This window comes from Chaetodon trifascialis, chromosome 5 (assembly GCF_039877785.1).
Source record: "Chaetodon trifascialis isolate fChaTrf1 chromosome 5, fChaTrf1.hap1, whole genome shotgun sequence".
Lineage (NCBI taxonomy): Eukaryota > Metazoa > Chordata > Actinopteri > Chaetodontiformes > Chaetodontidae > Chaetodon > Chaetodon trifascialis.
In genome coordinates, this window is record NC_092060.1 from 20,677,265 (window position 1) to 20,696,763 (window position 19,499).

The following is a 19,499-nucleotide window of genomic DNA, read 5'->3' on the forward strand; positions in this document are numbered from 1 at the left end:
GTGTTTTAACTTTATTTCCATGAAACATAAGTGTTGAAGAGATTTTATTTTTTTTTTAAAGATAGGGTTACACAAGTAGAGATGTAATGATAATATAAGGATTTTATGTTAGCGATGGAAACAGTGAGAGACCTTCAGAACACAGCCGTGTTCATCAATAATGTGAATATCACATGGCTGACCATCATTTTGCCTCTTTGTCAGCAGTTCTGTTAATGCTGAATATGCAGAGACACAGAGGGAAAGAGACCAGAGAGAAGGCTGATACTAGGGCTCATAAAGCTTGATCATGTCCTCACTGTTTCCTTCCTTCCTGCTCCTGTATCCCCTAACCGGGATTCTCCTGTGACTAGTTTTTTGCTGAAGAAAGTGCTGTTGACCCTGTGGTGGTCCTGGAGGAAGGGTTGATGTATTTTCTACTTTAAAAGCATATTTGCAACCCCTGCTTTTATCAGGAATTGTTCAGTTGTCAATGGGTATTAGAACAAGAGGGCCTTTGCAGACTCTGACATTTTCTCTCTGTGGTGCTAGAAGTCACATTCCCAAAGAAAAGCTGCAGAAATTATAAAACAAAAAAGCTTGCTGCAAGCATAGGATGACTTATACCTTGCCACAGGAGGACTCATGCTGATATTCCAGTTTCTCAAGATGGCTAAACCAGCGTAAAAGCTAACTGCACATGAAGAAATTTGTCCTATGTTGATTTTTCTTAGTGTCTATGTGTTAGGGAGTGGTTGTGCTTAACATTTTGAGCACCACTGGGCATAGTAACCATATAGCAGCTCACAAGGATTTGATTCCAGACATGTTTCTCACAACAGCCCATGCCTCCGAGCTTGTCACAGAAAGCAGTGTATTGCTGGCTACAGGGTTGACCATGAGCGAGGCGTTATGTCGGATGGCTGAATAGCTGGATTGTTCTGTAGCTTCAAATCCGTTGGATCTCTCTAGAACTAGCATTCCTATGGAGAACAAACAAAGCACAGAGAAAAATGGCTGATTCAAACATGATTGGTTTGGACAACCCAGAGCAATTTTGTTTCCTTGATATTATTTGATATACCTGCTTTGTCAGACATGTTGTGATGTGACTATATGTGTGTTTGCACGGTGTGTTTTCCTACATGCAGCTGCAGCTGCACAGGCACAAGCCGAGGAGCGGCGCAGCCTGTCAGGGAACAGTCCGGGACCTACAACCAACGCACCAGCTAAACCTCAGGGGTGTAAGCCAGGTAAATGACATCACACCCTGACATAGAAACACATTGGTTCTCACAGATACTGCCCTGTCACTCGCTCTGTTGTCTTCCATAATCTGAGCCATTAGATGCAACACAATCCACTTCCACCACCCTCTCAGTGTGGCTTACTGCATTAAATCTTAGTCATCATCTTATTACTGTAACAGTTGACAAAGCTCATTAATGACGGTCACATGCACACATCTACCTGCCTAATGCAAACCCTTTGTAACACTATGCTGGATCGCAATCCTCTCTTTTGTTCTTGGAATACGCATTGCTTTTAACTGCATATACACATGTATGTGTTTGCAGTCCTTGACGGTGCTGCACTTAGAATAGACGACCGTCTGCGAGTGGCAAAAGAGAGGCGAGAAGAGGCAGACAAACTACAGGGTAAGAGGCAAATTTTTGTGAAATTATTTCAGCTGAAGCCAGCTCTAACATTCCTAACTATATGCAACACAGGGGTGGGCGACATGGCCAAAATCTTCTATCATGTTATATGTAATTTTGTAATACAATACAGTAATTGTTCTGTAAAACGAATTAAGAATTGAGTTAATTAAGAATTAGAATAAACACACTGTACCATACTTCATTTTATTATTTTCTTCTTTCATTTGGAGCTTCCATACAAGCAAAAAGAACTAGATAATGACCTACATTAAAAACAAAAGACTCAAAACAATCGCGGTCTCTGTCGACCTCCATGTTTTCTTGTCACTCGCTTCTTCTGTGGTGGTTTGCAAACCAGATAAAAGGTGCATTACCACCACCAACTGTTGCTTCCATGTCATGTGAGAATGCGGTAAGCAGTCCTGCTGCCCAGATCACGTTACCTCGCAAGGCAGCTGGATTCATGAGATCCCGTGAGAATCTGGCCCTGATTTGCTGCATAGCCTGCCCCAAAAATATAGCACAGACCCTAAGGAATACATCCCGCGTTGGAAACGCTATTGCCGGATCTCCCAGTGGACACATTTCTACTGTCATATCGCCCAACCCTAATGTGAAATTTACCATTAAATTTAAAGAGATGACACAATGCATATCACACCATTTTAGTATCATGAATTTTCTCATTTGCAGCAGGCTTTTGGTCATAAATGCAGTGAATATGAACCTGGACCTTGTATAGATATTTAAAAAAAACAATTCTGTTCTGTATCGGCTTATAACAAATGAGTTGTTACTTAAAGGCTGTTCACATGCATAAGAAGACAACATACTAATGATTCACTTTTTCTTGCACACATTCACTGTACATGCATGCACTTACACTGTATGTGCGCACAGCTTTGCGAGAGTCTCAGATTATGGAACGGGAGCGCAAGGCCAAGCTGCAAGTGGAGCGTCAGGTGGAGGAGCGTCAGAAAAAGGTTGAGGAACAGCGAAAAAAGGAGGAGCAGAAACGACTGGCTGTGGAGGAGAAGAGGAAGCAGAAACAGGAAGAGGAAAAGGTAGATGCAGCAGGGGTGGAGTCTTGAGAGCCGCGGGGCAGTGCTTGATGTTGCTCAGTTGATTTTACTCTTGTGACTGAAATTAGTAAATTTTAGACAGAGATGCAGGTTTATGTTGTAGTGTTTCTTTTATACATTTCACAGAAGAAGAGTGTCCTCTCTGCTCTAGTGTTAGGAACAGTTGTTGCTCTGCTCTAAATGGCTTGCATGTTTCTCTTCCTCTGTGCCCGTTATGCTGCAGGAGCACTACGAGGCAGTTATGCGGCGAACATTGGAGCGCAGTCAGCGAGTGGAGCAGAGGCAGAAAAGATGGTCCTGGGGAGGACTGTCCACAGACTCAGATGGACGAACAGGTAGATGCACTTTCTTCACCTGAGACTTTCCCTTCTATTTCTACTTTTCCTTTTCCACAGTGCTTTAAAGAGGATACTCCAAAAGTGCCTCACTCTTTGTAACAAAAACAGAAAAACAACGTGATTGTGGTCAAGTTTACAACGAGAACATGTTTCACCACATTTGGGGTAAAAGCCTGCCACAGTGTACGTGAAAGCAATTTCTAGCTGTGTTTTGGCCAGTGATGATGATGCTGATATTGAGACATGTGACACTCAGTCAAACATGAATATTAGAGAAAGGCACAATACTCAAACATACAGAGAGGTGATTGTGTCTTTTTACTGTGTTTCATCACACAATCTAACTTCTGTAAGCTTAGGATATAAGACTATAGGAACTTGACCTTGTTAGCAGCTAGTTGGGTATCAATCAAGCAGCAATGCATTACATGTAATTTTTTAAAGCACGTCAAACTAGTAACTCCAAGTCTGAACCCCCCAAGCAATGACGAGGCAATATGAAATTAACTAAAGCAAACTCATAAACTCAAATCTGTTTACTTAGATCTGAATTACACATCAATTACGATTGTAACTGTAGTCTGTCGCACTCTCACTCTTTTGCATGAGATATCACTTGACTCCTCTGTACAATCACTCCCATTGTTGGACACAAGAAACCACAGTGTTCTGCAGAAATCTGCAGAACATTTGCAGCTTAGAAATAAATTGGTGATTTAAATTACAACGTCTTTATGTTGGTGTGGTACTAACTCATGATAGCTGTAATGTAGTGCCAAAGTTATAAATAATGTCAGTGTATTTCACGCTTCAAGCACTGAGTGCCAAGCAAAGGCTGATGGCAACCCACCAGGTTTCTCCTCCTCTCTCTTCCCACGTATGAAGGATGCGCCTCAGCATCTTGTACTTTATGGCTCCTCTCTGAGAGCTGTCTTTTCCCACAGGAGACTCTGATGTCAGCGCCTCATCTCCAGTAACAGTAGTTATCTCCCCTGCCTCACCAGAAAAGCCACCAAGGAGTCGACAAGGTTTTGTTTGTTGATAATTTGCTAACCAGTCTAGCAACACAGCATGGGCTGGCACTGGCACTATAAATAGCTTGGTAACCTCCTATCCCTCCCACCACCCCCCACCCCCCACCCCACCCCACAAACCCTCACCTGCAGTCTAACTGGCAGTTATTCACTAATCATTTGTTGTATGGGGCCTGTGGTCTGAATGTGCCTTGTGCTGGGTGAATAGCTGGAAGTGTAGCTTTAGGTTTTTCACTCACTCATACCATCGAGCACTTCCAGGTCACATGGGCGACTTTGCATGGAAGCCCAACACAAAACACAGGATTAGTATCACCTCTGGATTGTCTGGCATGGACTCTGTCATGTTGTTGATGCTTTCCTCTTTGAAGTGGTCAAACATAAGCATCTGTTGTTTACTAACCATCGTGCCACAACAGCTTTGTTGTGCAAACATGATATTACCTGCAAATTCATCCTGTATATTATGTGTTTTACTAAATGTGCACTGCATTAGGAGAGCATTAGATCAATGGATTGATGTGTATGTTATATCAGTGTATGTGGTTTTTATGTATTTCTATTTTAGGTATATTAATGAAGCAACATATCACCCATTGCATATTAGGGGTATTAAGATCTTGCGGAACCTTGTAGTCCCTTCTGTTCCCCCATTGCCCTTCCCCATTGGCCAACCTCCAGTGTAAACCCCGCCTCCCTTGTCTGTCTTTCCTCCTCCCTCTTAGTGGACAAGCGCTCCACATCCACCATGAACCTGAAACAGCCGTCTGAGGCTGGCATCAGCAAACGCCTATCCTCCTCCTCTGCCACCCTCATCAAATCTCCTGACAAAAGTAAGTCTCCCGCCCTCTCCCTGCCTCGTTTGCTCCTTCTCCCCCTCCCTCCCTGCATTCCTGTGCTCTGTCTTAACCAATGTAGTATGTTCGACACCGTCTATTATCGGCCAGATGAATGTTTTTCATTGATGATTAATGTATTGAGATCTATCAGGTGACAAACTGTGAGTCATCTGGATGAGATCCACTTTCACTTCCAACTCATAAGCCTTGGGTGAACTCTGACCCTTTGCTCTCCATATTCAGGGTTTTACACACAGGCTCACTGCAGCACAAACAGACTGGTAAAAATTGCTTGAGCTCTCTGTCTACGGTCTATTGGCCTCCCAATTCTGCTCCATCCATTGACTGTGCACCTCTATGAAGTACTGAATCAAATTTTCACAATCAGAAGGGGTTCCAAGCACCAACTTGTGATTAATTAATAAATGTGCTCGTAGTGGGATAACAGAAGCCTTCCAAAGCATATCGTGATTTACAAGAAGCATATTTGATTTTTGCAGAAAAAACAATCGAGTCAATCAGTCAAGTCACATCTCTCCGCAGCATCTGTGGACTGCCAGTACCGTTTCTTCTGTGTGATATTGCTGATTTTTCTCTCTTTCAACTTGTTTAAAATGTACACTTTTCCTTTCTTAGGTCTGTGAATGTATTCTAGAAAAGTCTGAGAGACTTTGTACCATTCATGAGGGAGCACTGTGTAAATTCACCACGGGGTGTTTCATCATTGTCTCTCAGGGGTTAAGCCAAGGAGTTCGTCTTGTAACCGGTTGCCTAGCAATGACAGTGCTGCTCAGGCCAGTAAGGAAGACGGCAAAAAGCTTCAGGTGGAACAGACAGGTGCAACAGATCTCCTCTCCATCCCACACTATGCTTTCATTATAAAGTATTTAAGAGGCTCCATTATAAATTAAGATCCATCACAGCTTTGACATCCACGTAGCAAGTTGGCTTTGTATATGCTAAGAGTGTAAACACTCACAGCTGTTAATACTGCGACAGTTCTGTTCTGGTATTAACGATGTAGTAGTCTGAATTAACTTGCATCAGGTAGTGTGATCAGATGGGACGGTTACAACTCTCCCCTGTGTGCTTAAGCATCATCTGGTTAACTTGGACATCAGCTGCTGATGACTCACATAAGGCCAAATGAAGTGCACATGACTCCAAGACTGTTTACGGGGATTCCTTGTTGACTCCTTCCTAAGCGCCTGCTTGGCTATAATTCCACTTTCGTGTCCGTAGGCCGTTCCATGAAGACGAGAAGTTCCTCCCTCACAAGAGTAAGTGTGGGCAGAGCACAGACCGCTGCCAAGCCTGATAAGGGGACGACGGATGATCAAGGTGGCTAGCATGAACAATCAGTCTTTTTTTTTTTCATGCGCCTGTCTGAAGCTCACGCCCCATTTTGGAATAACAAGCATGTTGCTGTGATGCTAACAGCTTGCTCATTTTGAATTTTTTTTTTAAGCCTTATCAACACTGTCGGCTACTAAGAGGTTTTGGGGATAACATTCAGTGTCATCAGCTATACGATTCTTAAACTGGGCAACTCTTCTTTCCATGTACTCCATCCTTCTGTCCATGTCCTCTTTCAATTAAATCTTGCTCACTGACTGCTGAATTACCCATAGGCAGCTGCTAAGCCTCTCTGCGCCTTTTGTCTGTGATTAACGGGGAACACTGCGTTCGTTCTGTGCCTTAACCTCTGCTGTCTGAACTTACCAGATCCTGTTCCGCGCCATGTTTCTCACTGATAGATAATCTTGTTTTAATCCTTTTTATTGTTTTATTTTAAGTGTCAACCCAAGAAGGTTTTTTTTCCTTGTGTGCTGTGTCTGCACTAACACAGTGTATTGTTTTATTGTCACAAAGTGTTGATTGTTTTCTCCCTCCCAGATGACGTCATAGCTGGATTTAAGTCGCTGGGCTCGTGCTTGAGTGTGGTGTGTGTCAGTGCCATCCCACCGTAGCACTCCCAGAAATGACCACAGCAACTGACTGCACTCTGTGTATTGCCATTAACCACCAATGCTTTTGTTTGTCCCATAGCCAGCCTCACCGTGCGGATGATGAGTTGTGAAAATGTTCCTGTTCTGTGTACATGTTTGTTTTATGTGTTTAGCCTAGGCAATAATACAACTAGTGACTTAGCACTTTGTGCTCATCTGCAAAAAAAATCTTAGAGTCATTAAACCCCAAAGCTCTCACACAACATTGTTTTCACAACAATAACCTTATGTCAGTCTTAATAACTCGCATTCTTAATACCTGGGTGCTGAGCAGCGAGCCGTGCCGCCGTGCTCCAGGAGCTAGCACTCAGCTAACAATAAACAAGTCTGTCTGCAACAGATGTCTTCACAGTAAGGGGCTCCAGAGGGAAGTGTGACTGCACTCTCCTTTTGAACAGTTAGCATTTAGGGACATGTGACAAAATCAGCCCGTCAACACTTTAACTCTTCTTGTATGATTTCTATTTTGTGGCTCAGGGAGCAAGAACGGCATCAGCGGGGAATTCTTCATTCTTCCATTTCATGGAAGCAGGAGCTCTTTATTTCTGCTGTGAAATCAAGGTCTGCAGTTGCACTTTTGTAATGCGCTGACTTGTTCAGTATTGACTATTGTAGTCAGCCTCCTTACTTTAATCAAATTTGGCCTCTTCTTCATCAAAAACATTGAAACACTTTCACAGCAGAAGGTACAGAGCTCTTGCCGGGCCACAGTCACTTGCACTGTCACTTTTAGTCTTTGGTTTCTTTCACTTCTCATCTTCCTACCCAATATTATTCCTCTACTGTTTTTGAAGTTCACTAATGGTTAATTTTTTCCCATCAGCACACCTCCCTCTGCCCCAAGGAACCATTGATTTGACCTAATTGTCTCCTCTGTACTAACTGATCTTCAGTTACCAGACAATCAGTATTTGGTCTGTCTCAGCACTCTTACATGGCTGCCTTTTCCTTACTGTCTTTTACTGGCTGTCCTCATTTTATTGAATGTCACTAAAAGTTAACAGGATAAAGACAGTTGATAAAGAGCACATGTAAGATTATTGGGACCTAACCTTTGGTTGTTGATGTTGATTCTCTCCTGTTGGTTAAATCACATGGTGACCTTTCTAAACTTAATTTGACCCCCCCTCCCCCCCTCTGCCCCTTCTTTTGCCTTCATCCCCCATTCTCATCCACTCTTTCCTTCTCGGCCTTTTTGTTCTCCTCTGCTTTTCGGGGTTTTTTTTTTTGGGCCGTGTAGCTCGCAGGCCTCCGGCCGGTACTGTGGATGGAGGGGTCCTTAGTCGCCTGCTCACTCCCACCCAGGCCTCACTAGCTAGGAGCAAGAGCGCCGCCGCCCTGTCAGCTGAAGGAACAGATGCTCCAGGTAACCTCCGCTTAGGAGACCCTGACAGAAAGGAAGGATGGCTTCACACAGACCCTGGTCCTCCCTACTTACTCTCATTTTTCATCAGTAGAAAGTCAGACCAGTCGCTCCCAGTATCACTCTTCTAGTTCATCCTAGCTCCCTGCTGCAGACCCTCGTGCTTTTGGAACAGTCCTTTCAAAGTGAATGGTGGCCTCTTCATGGTGGTGGAATTACAGAAGTCACTGCGCAGCTCCCCGTGTTTAAATGCCGCTATTGTAACAATCAGCTGTTGATGTTTTGTATCTACAGTAGTTATTTCCAGCAAAGTACACTCATGTGAGAGAGCATAGTTGCCTGGTAAATATCGACATACACACGCGTCCAGCTCACATGTACTCTCAGATCTGACACAATTGGTTGTTGTGTGCTGAGCTGAGCAGGGCCGACTTGGCTGGGAGCATTTCTCTCTATCTGAGGAGCCTCGGAGTCCACGCTGGGAGATTGGCTCTAAGCTGCTTACCTGTTGGTTCTTGTTACGTCAGAATTAGACTGTTGCGCTGTTGCATGTGTTGTGGTAGTGTGACCAGAGTGCTGGGGATTCCAGTACACGATGCTGAAATAACAGCAGAAATTACTTGCACTTCTATATAATATATAGGCTTGAAGTCGCACCAATCACATTCAGTATTTCCCCATTCTGGCACTTGGGTTGAGGTTTTGCAGAAAAATATACTCTGAAGCCATTTAGGTCACGTTTTATGTCTCACTGGATGGCTTGCCTTACATTTTAAGTGAATAGTTTTTATGTTTTATGCTCCAATGGGAGTTTTTTTTTTTTTTTTTGAGATAGAGAGAACCACACTGTAAAGCACTGACTCACTCCAAACCTGCATCTGTATTACCCTTGTTGGTTTTAGGTTGTGGTTTTTATTGACTGACCATTACAAACCCATTAGCGGCTATAGATCTTCTGCTAAATATAGCCACAGTAGAAGCATGACACATCCACATTAGCAGCAGCAGTGGTAGCCCATGGCAGCGGAAATTTCATAGTCACCATACTGTAGTACTGCTCAGTGGGCAGTCAGAATAAATTACAAATACATTTGTGACCAGGCTGTGGCAGGGAGAGTCCTCCAGGTCTTGGGATTATCACAGGCTAATCCCTCAGTCTGACACAGCAAGCTCATAGCCAGCGGATAGCAGTATACTCTCCTTAGTAAACTTAGGCTACACTTCAACTCAGTGCTAAAGACAGTGCTTTTCCACTCATTTTCATTCCAGGATTATAGTTATTTAGCAGCTCAGCATCAATATTTGAGATCAGGTGGTCCCGTTTACATGCAGTTGAGATATTCGAGACCTGAAACCAGTGTTGCATTCAAAGTTTGATCTGGAGTCTGGAAAGTTACAGCATGATTGCAGGAAGGACTCAAAGATGTCGTGTTTACGTTATTGTAACACAACAAACAACACTATCAACACTCGCAGTGCGTTTAGTTTACTAAAATAAGTCTGTGTGATATGTGTGTGCAGTGTTACTGTTTGTTCTGCTGTGTTGGTGCTAGGTTTTGCTTCGTGTGTGCTGTGCTTTGGTGCTCGGTGTTGGGGTTTGTTCATGTTGTGTCCAGAGGCTTTTGCAGCTGTGGAGTGTCCGGGGTTTTTGTGAGATTGTTTCTCTCTGCTGCTCATGTCTCCAGTAATCTCCAGCCCAATCAAAGCTTCAGAAATCAAGCTGTTGCCTGCCTAAAGTGCTATATCTAACAAATCGCTTTGTGTGTGTGCGCGCGCATGTGTGTGTGTGTGCGCGCGCATGTGTGTGTGTGTGCGCGCATGTGTGTGTGTGTGTGTGTGTGCACTCTTATCCCCTTCTCCTGCATTTCCTTCAACCATCATCTGCCCTCCCTTCCCCTCGCTGCTCCTCTCCCTCTTTTTCTCTCTCTCCACTCTCTTTATGCTTCCGTCCATTTGCTCTTCGCTGCTTTGCTGCCCATCTCGGCCGCTTATCACGCCTCCCATTGGTTGTGCTCCCCTGGCCCTGCGATGACTGTGTCCTTTACCAGAGTGTCACCTGTGTCCTCGCTCAGCCTCTGCCAGTCCCCTGCACCCACCGCGTGGACCCTTGCGCAGCCGCAGCATTGACCGACAGAAGAGCGGCATGACCACCTCCGTGTCAGCCGACGGAGCCCTCGACCCTTCACTGGTGAGAACGACTCTTGATGCTCGTGTTACTAACACCACTGGTCTGCAAAAAAAACTGTTTGCATCAGACATTTACAGAAAGAAACGTATGATGTTGTTAATGATGAACTGAAATGGAAGCTTTCACTGCAGATGGGTTTCCTGAATGTCCGTTCCCTTCTCCTTTAGCTGTATTTCGTATCCTCATCTAAGTAATTAAATTGATCTTATACGGCTCTGCAGGCGTGGATACATGTGTGTAAAATGACGGTGCACGAGGTCGCCAGCAGACTGATGCTGTTGCTCTGTGTGCTTGTAGAGTGTTGAAAGGCAAAGCTGCTGACAATGCTTTGATAGCATCTCATTTAATGGGTCCAGTCACCCATGCTTTTGCATTATTTACCCGGATTGGAAGTCCAAATATCAGTGTTGGATGGAGAACCATTCTGTAACATGATGTCTGTTTATTTTAACTGTCAGTAATGATATCTCAATTTGAGTATTTTTGGAAATTAATTTATTATATTTTGTCAAAAGCATCATTTTTAATTCTTTTAAAGCTCTGTTAGTCAGTTTGCACTGGCTGATTGTGAATCCTAGATGAGAGTTTTGAGTATCTCTAATCTTCTAACCCTCCAGTCCAGACTATAGTGTAACAAGACATACATTTAAATTAGTACATGTGTAGGATGTACTGTCATTCTGGACATTCTGGTTGTAGAAATAAGTTGCATACTTCATATTATCAAAAACCTTTTTTGGAAACCATTTGAAAAAAAAAGTTGAAAGAATATTTTACAGTACAAGACAATTGCTGAAAAATAACAGTACTGTGTTGTCAAGTCTTTTAATTACCAGCAGTATTCTGCTTTATTTCCATTGGAAAGTCATTGAATTTGAAAATATGGACTCCCTATACAAGTATTAGTAGTTTACAGTATGGTTTTTAAGTTTAAACAGTCAAAATTGAACAGAGTTTAATGCATAAGTTGAAACACTGTCTGAAAAAATATTGTGCATATTATAAAAGCTGTTTAAAAAGTTAATCACATTCTTCAATAACCACATCGTATGTTAAATGCCGTTGAAATGTGTGGCACTTTGCACCATGCATCAGGGTTTTTGGTGCTTCAGTGTCTCAGACAAACGGGAGAAATTCTGGTCAAATGTTACCTGTGTTTACGGGCCCTATTTTCCATGTTTTTTTGTGTAAGTGATTAATGGGGACACCATGGTTTGATATTGGTCCAGTATTGAGTGATAGTGGTACAGCCAGCAACTGCAAAACAGGCTGCAATGTAATCTCTCTGGGCGATTGCGCACCGTCAGTGTAGTCCACTAAGAGTGTTGGTTTTTGCCACGGACAGCCTCGGATTATTATTCTAAGTGTATGACAATTTTATGGAAAAAAAATCCCTTGTTGTTTAAGAGTAAGATCCTTTTTGTCTAACCACAAACAGCTGCTATATGGCTTTTGCCAAAGCCACCAGACTCCAATTAAAGATACAGTAATTTTATCATCATAAAACACACTTCATTCAAACTCGACAGAGACAAAATAAAACCTTCTCGGTTAGACTTTCACTGTTGTTGTAATAATACGTTTAACGTTTTTGGTGCGAGGTCTGCAACATTTATTCAGTTATCTAGCTGCAATTTAATTGTTGGTGCCATTGGAAGAGAGGGTTAACTTTTCCAGAGGCTGTTTGGAAACCAGCATGAAGTTGAAGGTACACATTTGTCTTGAGTAGTGATAACAAATGCACGCCTTCCTACGTTTAAATGACTTTGCTCAGAGAAGAAAGTGGATGCAACCAAAGACTCTGATTTATATGCACATATCCTGCTACATTTGCCTGTCAAAGCACTGCTGCAGGATGCTAACCATAGGGAAATGTTCCCCCAGCTGTTCTGTGGCCTGTGCTGGTCACCTGTAATATGAACATGTTCATAGATCGGTGTTATCCTACTTACTGCCTTTCATACAGTATGTGACGTTCTCACTTGATGGCCCACAGTGCCTGGTTCTCTCTCATAACCTGCCTGCTCTCTCGCTGTGAAGGGACTCATTGACTCATTGTCGTAGCCCGAGACAAAGACATCCACAGTAGCCTGATTGATGACAGATCAGGCCATGCAAAGCTGACCCCACCCTGACTCTGGGGCCAGATGTAAAAAGCTTTTGACTTTGCTCACCATTTCATTGTCTTCTCTCCTCCACATGCACAGATTGGTGCGGAGATAATGGAAACTCAGAGCGGATCACTCAGGCATTGTGTTACACTTACATTGAATTGTGTCTTTAAAGGCAGCTGAGTTAGGCTGCCTGCATAGGATGTGGATATTATGTATAACAAATGATTAGAAAGGAAATTAGAAGGCAGCGTTAATGGATGCAATGTGGTGTTTAAGGTCACCATGGTAAAGTACAGTAAATGTCTGTGACTGCTGTGTGCGCCTGTGAGATCTCTTCCGGATCCCTCCTTCATACAAAGACACTCTGTCTATATGCTGCTCTGGTGCCAGTGTTGGATTGACATAAATAGAAAATGAATGTCTTGTCCCTGTTATGAAACTGTACACCAGTTGCCTGTTTACTGTCCTGCTTTTCCTTCCCATCCCTCAAATGCTGAGAATGATTGTCAGTACGTGTGACCAAAGCTAATTCAGTCTTTTGTAAGTGCTTTATAAAATGTGATTCACTCACTTATCATTCAGCTCTGAAAGCCTGAGGTGGGACAGTCCTGTTTGTGTCTGTCTGAGCGTCACATGGTTGACCTTGCTGCGCCCTGTCATCATGTTTACAGTGCCAAACATAGCACATGGGCATTAAAAATAGATGAATTAAAACCTGACACATGGCCTCCCTCACACCAGCATTGTGCCACCGTTTGAAATGCCAGTGAAACTGAAAGACACAGAGGGACACTTAATTCAGTTAAAATTAATCAGTTGTCCCTGTTCTTGTGTATTTCTTTCAGGATTTTGAACTTTTTTGACGCAAACTCCTGATTGTGTCCACATGCAAACACAATTCAGTTGCCTAAACCAGTGGTCCCCAACCTTTTTTGCGCCAAGGACCAGTTTAATGTCAGACAACATTTTCACGGACCGGCCATTGAGGTGTGGCAGATAAATACATCAAAATAAAATGATACGACCGTCTGCCCCTCTGCTTTCTTTATACATCGATGCTCTGCCCCCTAAAGCTCTCTGGTCGCTATGGTAACGTTTAAACATGCCTTCAAAATATGATACAGATACACCATAAAAATTTGTAAAAAGTGCATGAAAAATCTAACTCACCTTAACGCTCAATCAGTGGGAGCCCTGAGCTTGTTTCTCTGCAACGAGGGAATGCAGGGTGCTTGGTCTGCAAGTGGCCAAGCAGTTTTGAAGGCTTCATTGCCTCATTAGAGAGTCGATTGCCACATATAATGCAGAGCAGGCTTGGTCCGTGGGAATCACCTGTCGCGATAAATCCATATTTTAAGTAGGACTCCTGGTACTGTCTGTTAAATGCAGCTTTCTTTCTCTTTGAAGTCGTCGGCTCATCCTCTGCCTCCTCACTGGGCCTTTTTCCCTTCGCAAAGAAACTTTCTAGCGATGTCTGTTTTTTCTCATTTTGCTAGCTTGACTGTAAAATTTCAGCGGCAACGTGTCACATGACCGAGATGTACCGGAGAGAAACCTCATTTTTCAAAATAAAGCATCGTTCAGACTCAGATAATGAATAAAACGGAAATAATGTAAGTTATTTATTCTTTCTGTGCGGCCCGGTACCAAATGACCCATGGACCGGTACCGGTCCACGGCCCGGGGGTTAGGGATCACTGGCCTAAACCAGTGGTTCCCAACCTAGATGGGACTCTGTTGAGGGTCCAAAATCATCATTAAGGATCAGAAGATGATTAAAGGGATAAATTAGTATTAGTAGTAGTCATTTTTTTGCCCCTTTTTTTTTCCTTAATTGAGGATACTTCCACTTCTTTGTGGTCTCCAAAGTACTATAAATGATAGAATCTGAGGAGGAAAAAACATTGTTTGGTTGAAGAGCTTACAGTTCATGTCTGCATTAAGACCTGAGCTCTGATGAGGGGTTACAAGCAGCCCCCGCTTTATCACAAGCCAGAATGATGAGAATCACGGGCAGTTAGTAATGTGCACTGATCCTTTTGTGATGTCAGTTCAACCTGGTTACATGATTTCCAACTGTTTTGCTTATGATGCAAAGATATTTAAATTACCATGACATTTTGGAACAGGTAGAGGTGTTTGTGAGGATGCATTGAGTTCTTAACATGATCCTTTGTCTCTTTTTTCCACCTCTGTCCCATCTCTGTGGAAATGCAGAAGGACAAACAGTCAGCATCGCCTGGAGGGCAACGTCCCGCCTCCCCATCTACTACTCTGGGACGTAACCGTTCACCATCCCCAGCCCCCAAGCCAGCTCCAAAGAGGACCCCCTCCCCAGCAGCAGCCAAGTAAGACTGCAGGCATCCTTCAGTGCAGCTTTTGTGATGCAGTGATATTTTCACTTAGTTTTCTTCAGAGTTTCGATGCTGCCTTTAATTCGGATTTCATTATTAAACAAATGGACACAATTCTTAATTTCCCCTTACAGGCAAAATTCAAAGACCCGCCCACCCTCACCTGGTGCAATGAAACAACGTCCCCCATCCCCCCAGCCGACGTCAGCCAAGCCCCCACCTATCCAGAAGCCAGCTCTCACTCCAACAGGGCCCCCCACCCTGCGTAAGAGGGACTCTAAGTCCAAGGATCTGTGTGCTGTCCAGGCTGTGTCTCCACAGTCCTCTGACTCCAGCAAGACCAAAGACAAAGATGGTGAGTCATTGTCAGTGATAAGACGGCAGTTCACCGTATAAATGTTTCATTGTGCTCCATAAAAATGTATCTCACCGCAGAAGGTGTCTGATATTAGTACAAAACGTGTAATAATAAGCCCATATAAAAGCAGACTTAACAACCATTTTCAGCTGACTGGTTTGAATTAGTTTGGACCAATATTTGCAGAGACTAAATGTTATTCTGGCAACCAGGATGTTTGCTCTGATGCATCGTGTCATGCTGTCAGTTTCAGTGAGGGAAGAGACAAGCTGAAATCTTTTTCATCTCAGCTAAATAAATATCACTCACATTCTTAGTCATGCAGGTCCACCTATTTATACTCCCAGAAAAGATCATTTATTTGTTCCCTCTGGCATTTTACAGAGGCACATGTTGTTCCAGATAATTACCTTTGGATAGTCGAGTGTCCCTTAATCTGTTGCACAAAAAGGTTGTTCCTACCTATACAAAGCCTTCTTACCAGTCATTGTCCAGACACCTGGTCCGTTTAAAAGAGGAAATTGAACAGCTCAAGATCTTGGATCCAAGAGAAATTGCAGAGGAGAAGTTCAATAAAGTGTTGAACTGTAAACCACTCCGTTAAAGCCGCAGAAAAGACTTGAGACATCTGTTCAAATTTTATATTGAATATTGTTATCGTTTTTATGTAATACCTAATGTGAACCAGAATGATGAGCATCTCTTGTTCCCTTTAGAACTCTCTCTCTCCGTTAGTACAGCATCATGGTTAAGTACTGCTTCAGTTTGGTTTGAAGAGAACAGAGCATTATCATCTGTTTTGATATCCAGACCACGTATAGAATTGATTGTGCGTGCGTGTGTGTGTTGCAAACTGACGTGGCAGCAGCTCAGTTTGCAATAAATCTCAGTGGAGCAGGAGACCTATTAAGTTCCAGCTGGAGTCACATCCTGTTACTGATCTGGGGTTGTTGCTGCTGCCACCTCCTGGAGAACATGATGTTCTGCAAGATAAAATAGTTTGGTAGTAGTTTAATACTACATGCAAGAGGCCAAAGACTGTCAGTTAGAAAGATGTAAAAACAAAATTGTGGCACAGTTAAGGGATTTGTAGATCCTAGCATAGTCTCATACAGTATTAAAGGGATCATGTTGTCAACCCCATGTACAGTACAGCATGTGTATTCCCACAGAGAATAATTGTCAGTCAGTCAGAGGTCTTTCAAAGAGCAGAGGGATGATTATATGAAAGTTACACAACTCCCTCTCAAGCCTCTTTCTCCTCTATTGTGCTGCAGCCTTTTTCTGTCACAGCTGGCCCACGTCTTGTGAATGCGGTTTAAAGTGCTGTCCTCTTTGTCTGTCTTTCCACCTGTGAAACTCTAAAGCCTCGACGGGCACAAGCTCAGCTGCTGAGGCGGCCAAGATCCTGGCGGAGAACCGCAGACTGATGCGAGAGCAGAAAGAGAGAGAGGAGCAGCTCAGGCTACAGAGGGAGGAGGAGGAGAAGTAAGTTTATTGGAAATATTCAGTGTCTTATTCTTATCTCCCTGCATCACATGACACAGCAATGAACCATCGGCGGCACTGTTGTAATTGCTGTGAAGTCGTTCTCAAGGGAATTGTAGTTGTCGTTATGTGAAATTAAATGTATGTGCCTTTAAAAGCACAATTAGCATTTTTGCTAATGAGACGTCCACACCAAAAAGTGTCCATACTGCATGTTCCAGAAACTGCCCATATTTGTTTGTCAGTATGCTTTCAATCCATTTCACTGCTCTTTCTTTACCATCCCAGGCTGAGAAAGGAAGAAGAGGACCGTTTAGCAGAGGAGGCGCGACTGAAACGTTTGGAGGAGGAGAAGAAGCTTGCAGAGGAGAGGAAAATAAAAGAAGAAGAAGAGGCTCGCCTAGCAGAGGAGGAGCGTGTGAGACTGGCAGAAGAGGAGGCAGTGAAACAGGCCGAGCTCCAGAAGGAACGGGAGGAGGCTGAGGCCAAGGCCCAGGAGGAGGCAGAGAGGGTCCGTCAGGAGAGAGACCGCATCATGCAGCAGAACCAGCAAGAGCGGATGGAGAGGAAGAAGGTTCGGAGAGATTAGAGGAGAGAATCCTCTTTTATTGTGAAGAACTGCAGACTTTTACCACCAGTTCTACATCAAAATTCTGTCTCAGAAAACTCACTCTAACCTGCCATTAACTGCACAGTCCAAAATGGCAATTTTAAGATATTTAAACAAATCAGTTACTGATAATATGCTCTATTTTTCCCTTTCAGAGAATTGAGGAGATAATGAAGAGAACAAGAAAAGGGGACCAAAATGACAAGGTGAGCTCACGCCCATTTGGCGCGTATTTCTCAAAGTGTCTGCGATGCTGAACGTTAACACGTTTGCGTCTCCTGCATAGAAGGATGCAGGCGATGATGATAAATGCTCGCAGGACAATGAAGAGGAGGGACTGGACCAGATGAACTCGGAAACCCTGAGTAAGTGGCCCAGGATATCAGAGTGCATGATTCATATACGCATCAGTGAAGGTGCGTGTCCTCTTTGTGTTGGTTTGCATATGCTTTGCACAAATGGCTTGTTTGTGTCAGATTTACATAACTCTCGATGTGACTTATGACCCGTCTCTTCTGATCCAAGGCCAGATGGATGATATGACCATGGAGGCCGAGGCAGATTTGTGCGGTCTGTCCTCTGGCGAGCCGGTGAAACAAAGAGAGGAGCCCCTGGGCAGTGTGAATGGAAAGCCAGAGACCGACGACAAGGAGAATAACAATGGCATAAGCACAGATGAAACTCAGGCAGTGAGGTATGACTTCAGAACAGCTGATGAAACCTGCACAGAAACTGCTCAGAGTTGAACCGACAGTATTTAATTAACTGCTGAATATAGTCTATGATTTGTGCAGATCAGGTTTTTTTATGCATATCAAAACTCCCACAGTTGTTGATTTGTATCTCATATCCTAATTCAAAGAACCACAATTAGCTTTCCAGGAAAGCTCCAGTTTTATCACATTCACATCACAGGACGCTTGTTTCATAATTTCTTAATATTTTACAGTGCTCTTGCCTTGCAAGGCAGATGGACTCACAAGATCACATGAGATCACGCAGGAATCCATCTTGCCAGACTCCAAGTGATGTGCTTGTGTCTGAACCAGTCACTGTCTCACAGGCGTGGTTTAGGTGTTGAGACCGCGAATTTGAGAAAAGCTTGAATTTTTCATTTGAAAGCAGCGATGCCGCCTCCTACAGAGGTCAGCGTAGGGTCTGCTGTAGCATCCAGAGTGTATTTCTTTGTTGAAAGAAGAGCAAAGGGGAAGGCTTTAGGTTTGGTCTCTTCTCCCGACTGGCTCCGGCTCCATCATGTGGTCCGCTGATTGGTTGATGTAGCCCATGATAGACTGATGGTTCATCCAAGTATTTTTTGAAAGTGTCTTTTTCCAAACTTTCCCAGAATGACTTCTCAGATCATCCAGTGTAACAAACATCTGGTGTGTTGAGGTAGCAGCATCCAGTTGTTTAAGAAACCCCTTTTCAAGGGAGTGAAACTGTATCTGTGACCCATTTTAAGGGTTTTCTTCCTCAGTAGGACAGATTTGGTTTGGGGGTGAGTGCCACAGGCTGCGTAGGAAAGTAACTAACCTGTTGTTGGTTTTGGCCTTGTTGAAATATGTAGAATAAACCAGGCTTATCCTTTATCGGTCTGGATTTCTTTATGTCACTTCTCCATCTCATAACTTTGGAAGTTTGTCTTGTCACCTCCCAAAATCACTTTCCTAACCACCTCCCACGACCTCTTTCCCCCTTCTCCTCTCGTCTCCAGTCCAGTCCCAAAGGGGCGCCTCGTTGAGGGCTCGGAGTTCCTGAATGAGCAGGACTCTGCCAAGGTGGGTTTGGTCTCAGGTCTCAACGGTAAATCCAACCAATGGAGCTTCGAGGAACTCATTGACCTCAACGTCCACTCCAAGACTCGGCCCCTCATCGAAGCAGAGGGCTGTAACCAGGTCTTGATTAACTGTGACGGGAGCTCAGATGGGACCAGGGTAGCCTTCGAGGACAAGGGAGCCCCCGTCAACACCCTGCATTCCTCTAATCAACCCATAGAAGCGCTGTCAGGTGAGGAGCCGGATACTTTTTATTATCTTATTTGGGAATGTGCACAGACGTACTTTTGTAAACATAGATAACTCT

The 19,499-nt window shown here is 43.7% G+C and overlaps 1 protein-coding gene across 12 annotated transcripts in view; it reads left to right on the plus strand.

Annotated features, from left to right (window-relative positions):
* map7d3 (MAP7 domain containing 3) overlaps positions 1 to 19,499 on the plus strand; it is a 28,910-nt gene that overhangs the window by 6,514 nt on the left and 2,897 nt on the right. Inside the window, exons 2-19 of one of the 12 annotated variants that reach the window (XM_070962025.1) lie at positions 1,131 to 1,232; positions 1,557 to 1,637; positions 2,541 to 2,704; positions 2,946 to 3,057; positions 4,005 to 4,088; positions 4,820 to 4,927; positions 5,669 to 5,770; positions 6,176 to 6,274; positions 8,183 to 8,308; positions 10,354 to 10,493; positions 14,825 to 14,955; positions 15,096 to 15,316; positions 16,687 to 16,807; positions 17,096 to 17,381; positions 17,573 to 17,623; positions 17,704 to 17,782; positions 17,943 to 18,111; positions 19,132 to 19,424. In XM_070962025.1, coding sequence (XP_070818126.1) covers positions 1,131 to 1,232; positions 1,557 to 1,637; positions 2,541 to 2,704; positions 2,946 to 3,057; positions 4,005 to 4,088; positions 4,820 to 4,927; positions 5,669 to 5,770; positions 6,176 to 6,274; positions 8,183 to 8,308; positions 10,354 to 10,493; positions 14,825 to 14,955; positions 15,096 to 15,316; positions 16,687 to 16,807; positions 17,096 to 17,381; positions 17,573 to 17,623; positions 17,704 to 17,782; positions 17,943 to 18,111; positions 19,132 to 19,424 — 2,469 coding nt within the window. The remainder of the gene's footprint in view (positions 1 to 1,130; positions 1,233 to 1,556; positions 1,638 to 2,540; positions 2,705 to 2,945; positions 3,058 to 4,004; positions 4,089 to 4,819; positions 4,928 to 5,668; positions 5,771 to 6,175; positions 6,275 to 8,182; positions 8,309 to 10,353; positions 10,494 to 14,824; positions 14,956 to 15,095; positions 15,317 to 16,686; positions 16,808 to 17,095; positions 17,382 to 17,572; positions 17,624 to 17,703; positions 17,783 to 17,942; positions 18,112 to 19,131; positions 19,425 to 19,499) is intronic. The other 11 variants (XM_070962026.1, XM_070962027.1, XM_070962029.1 and 8 more) reach the window with 11 other exon arrangements.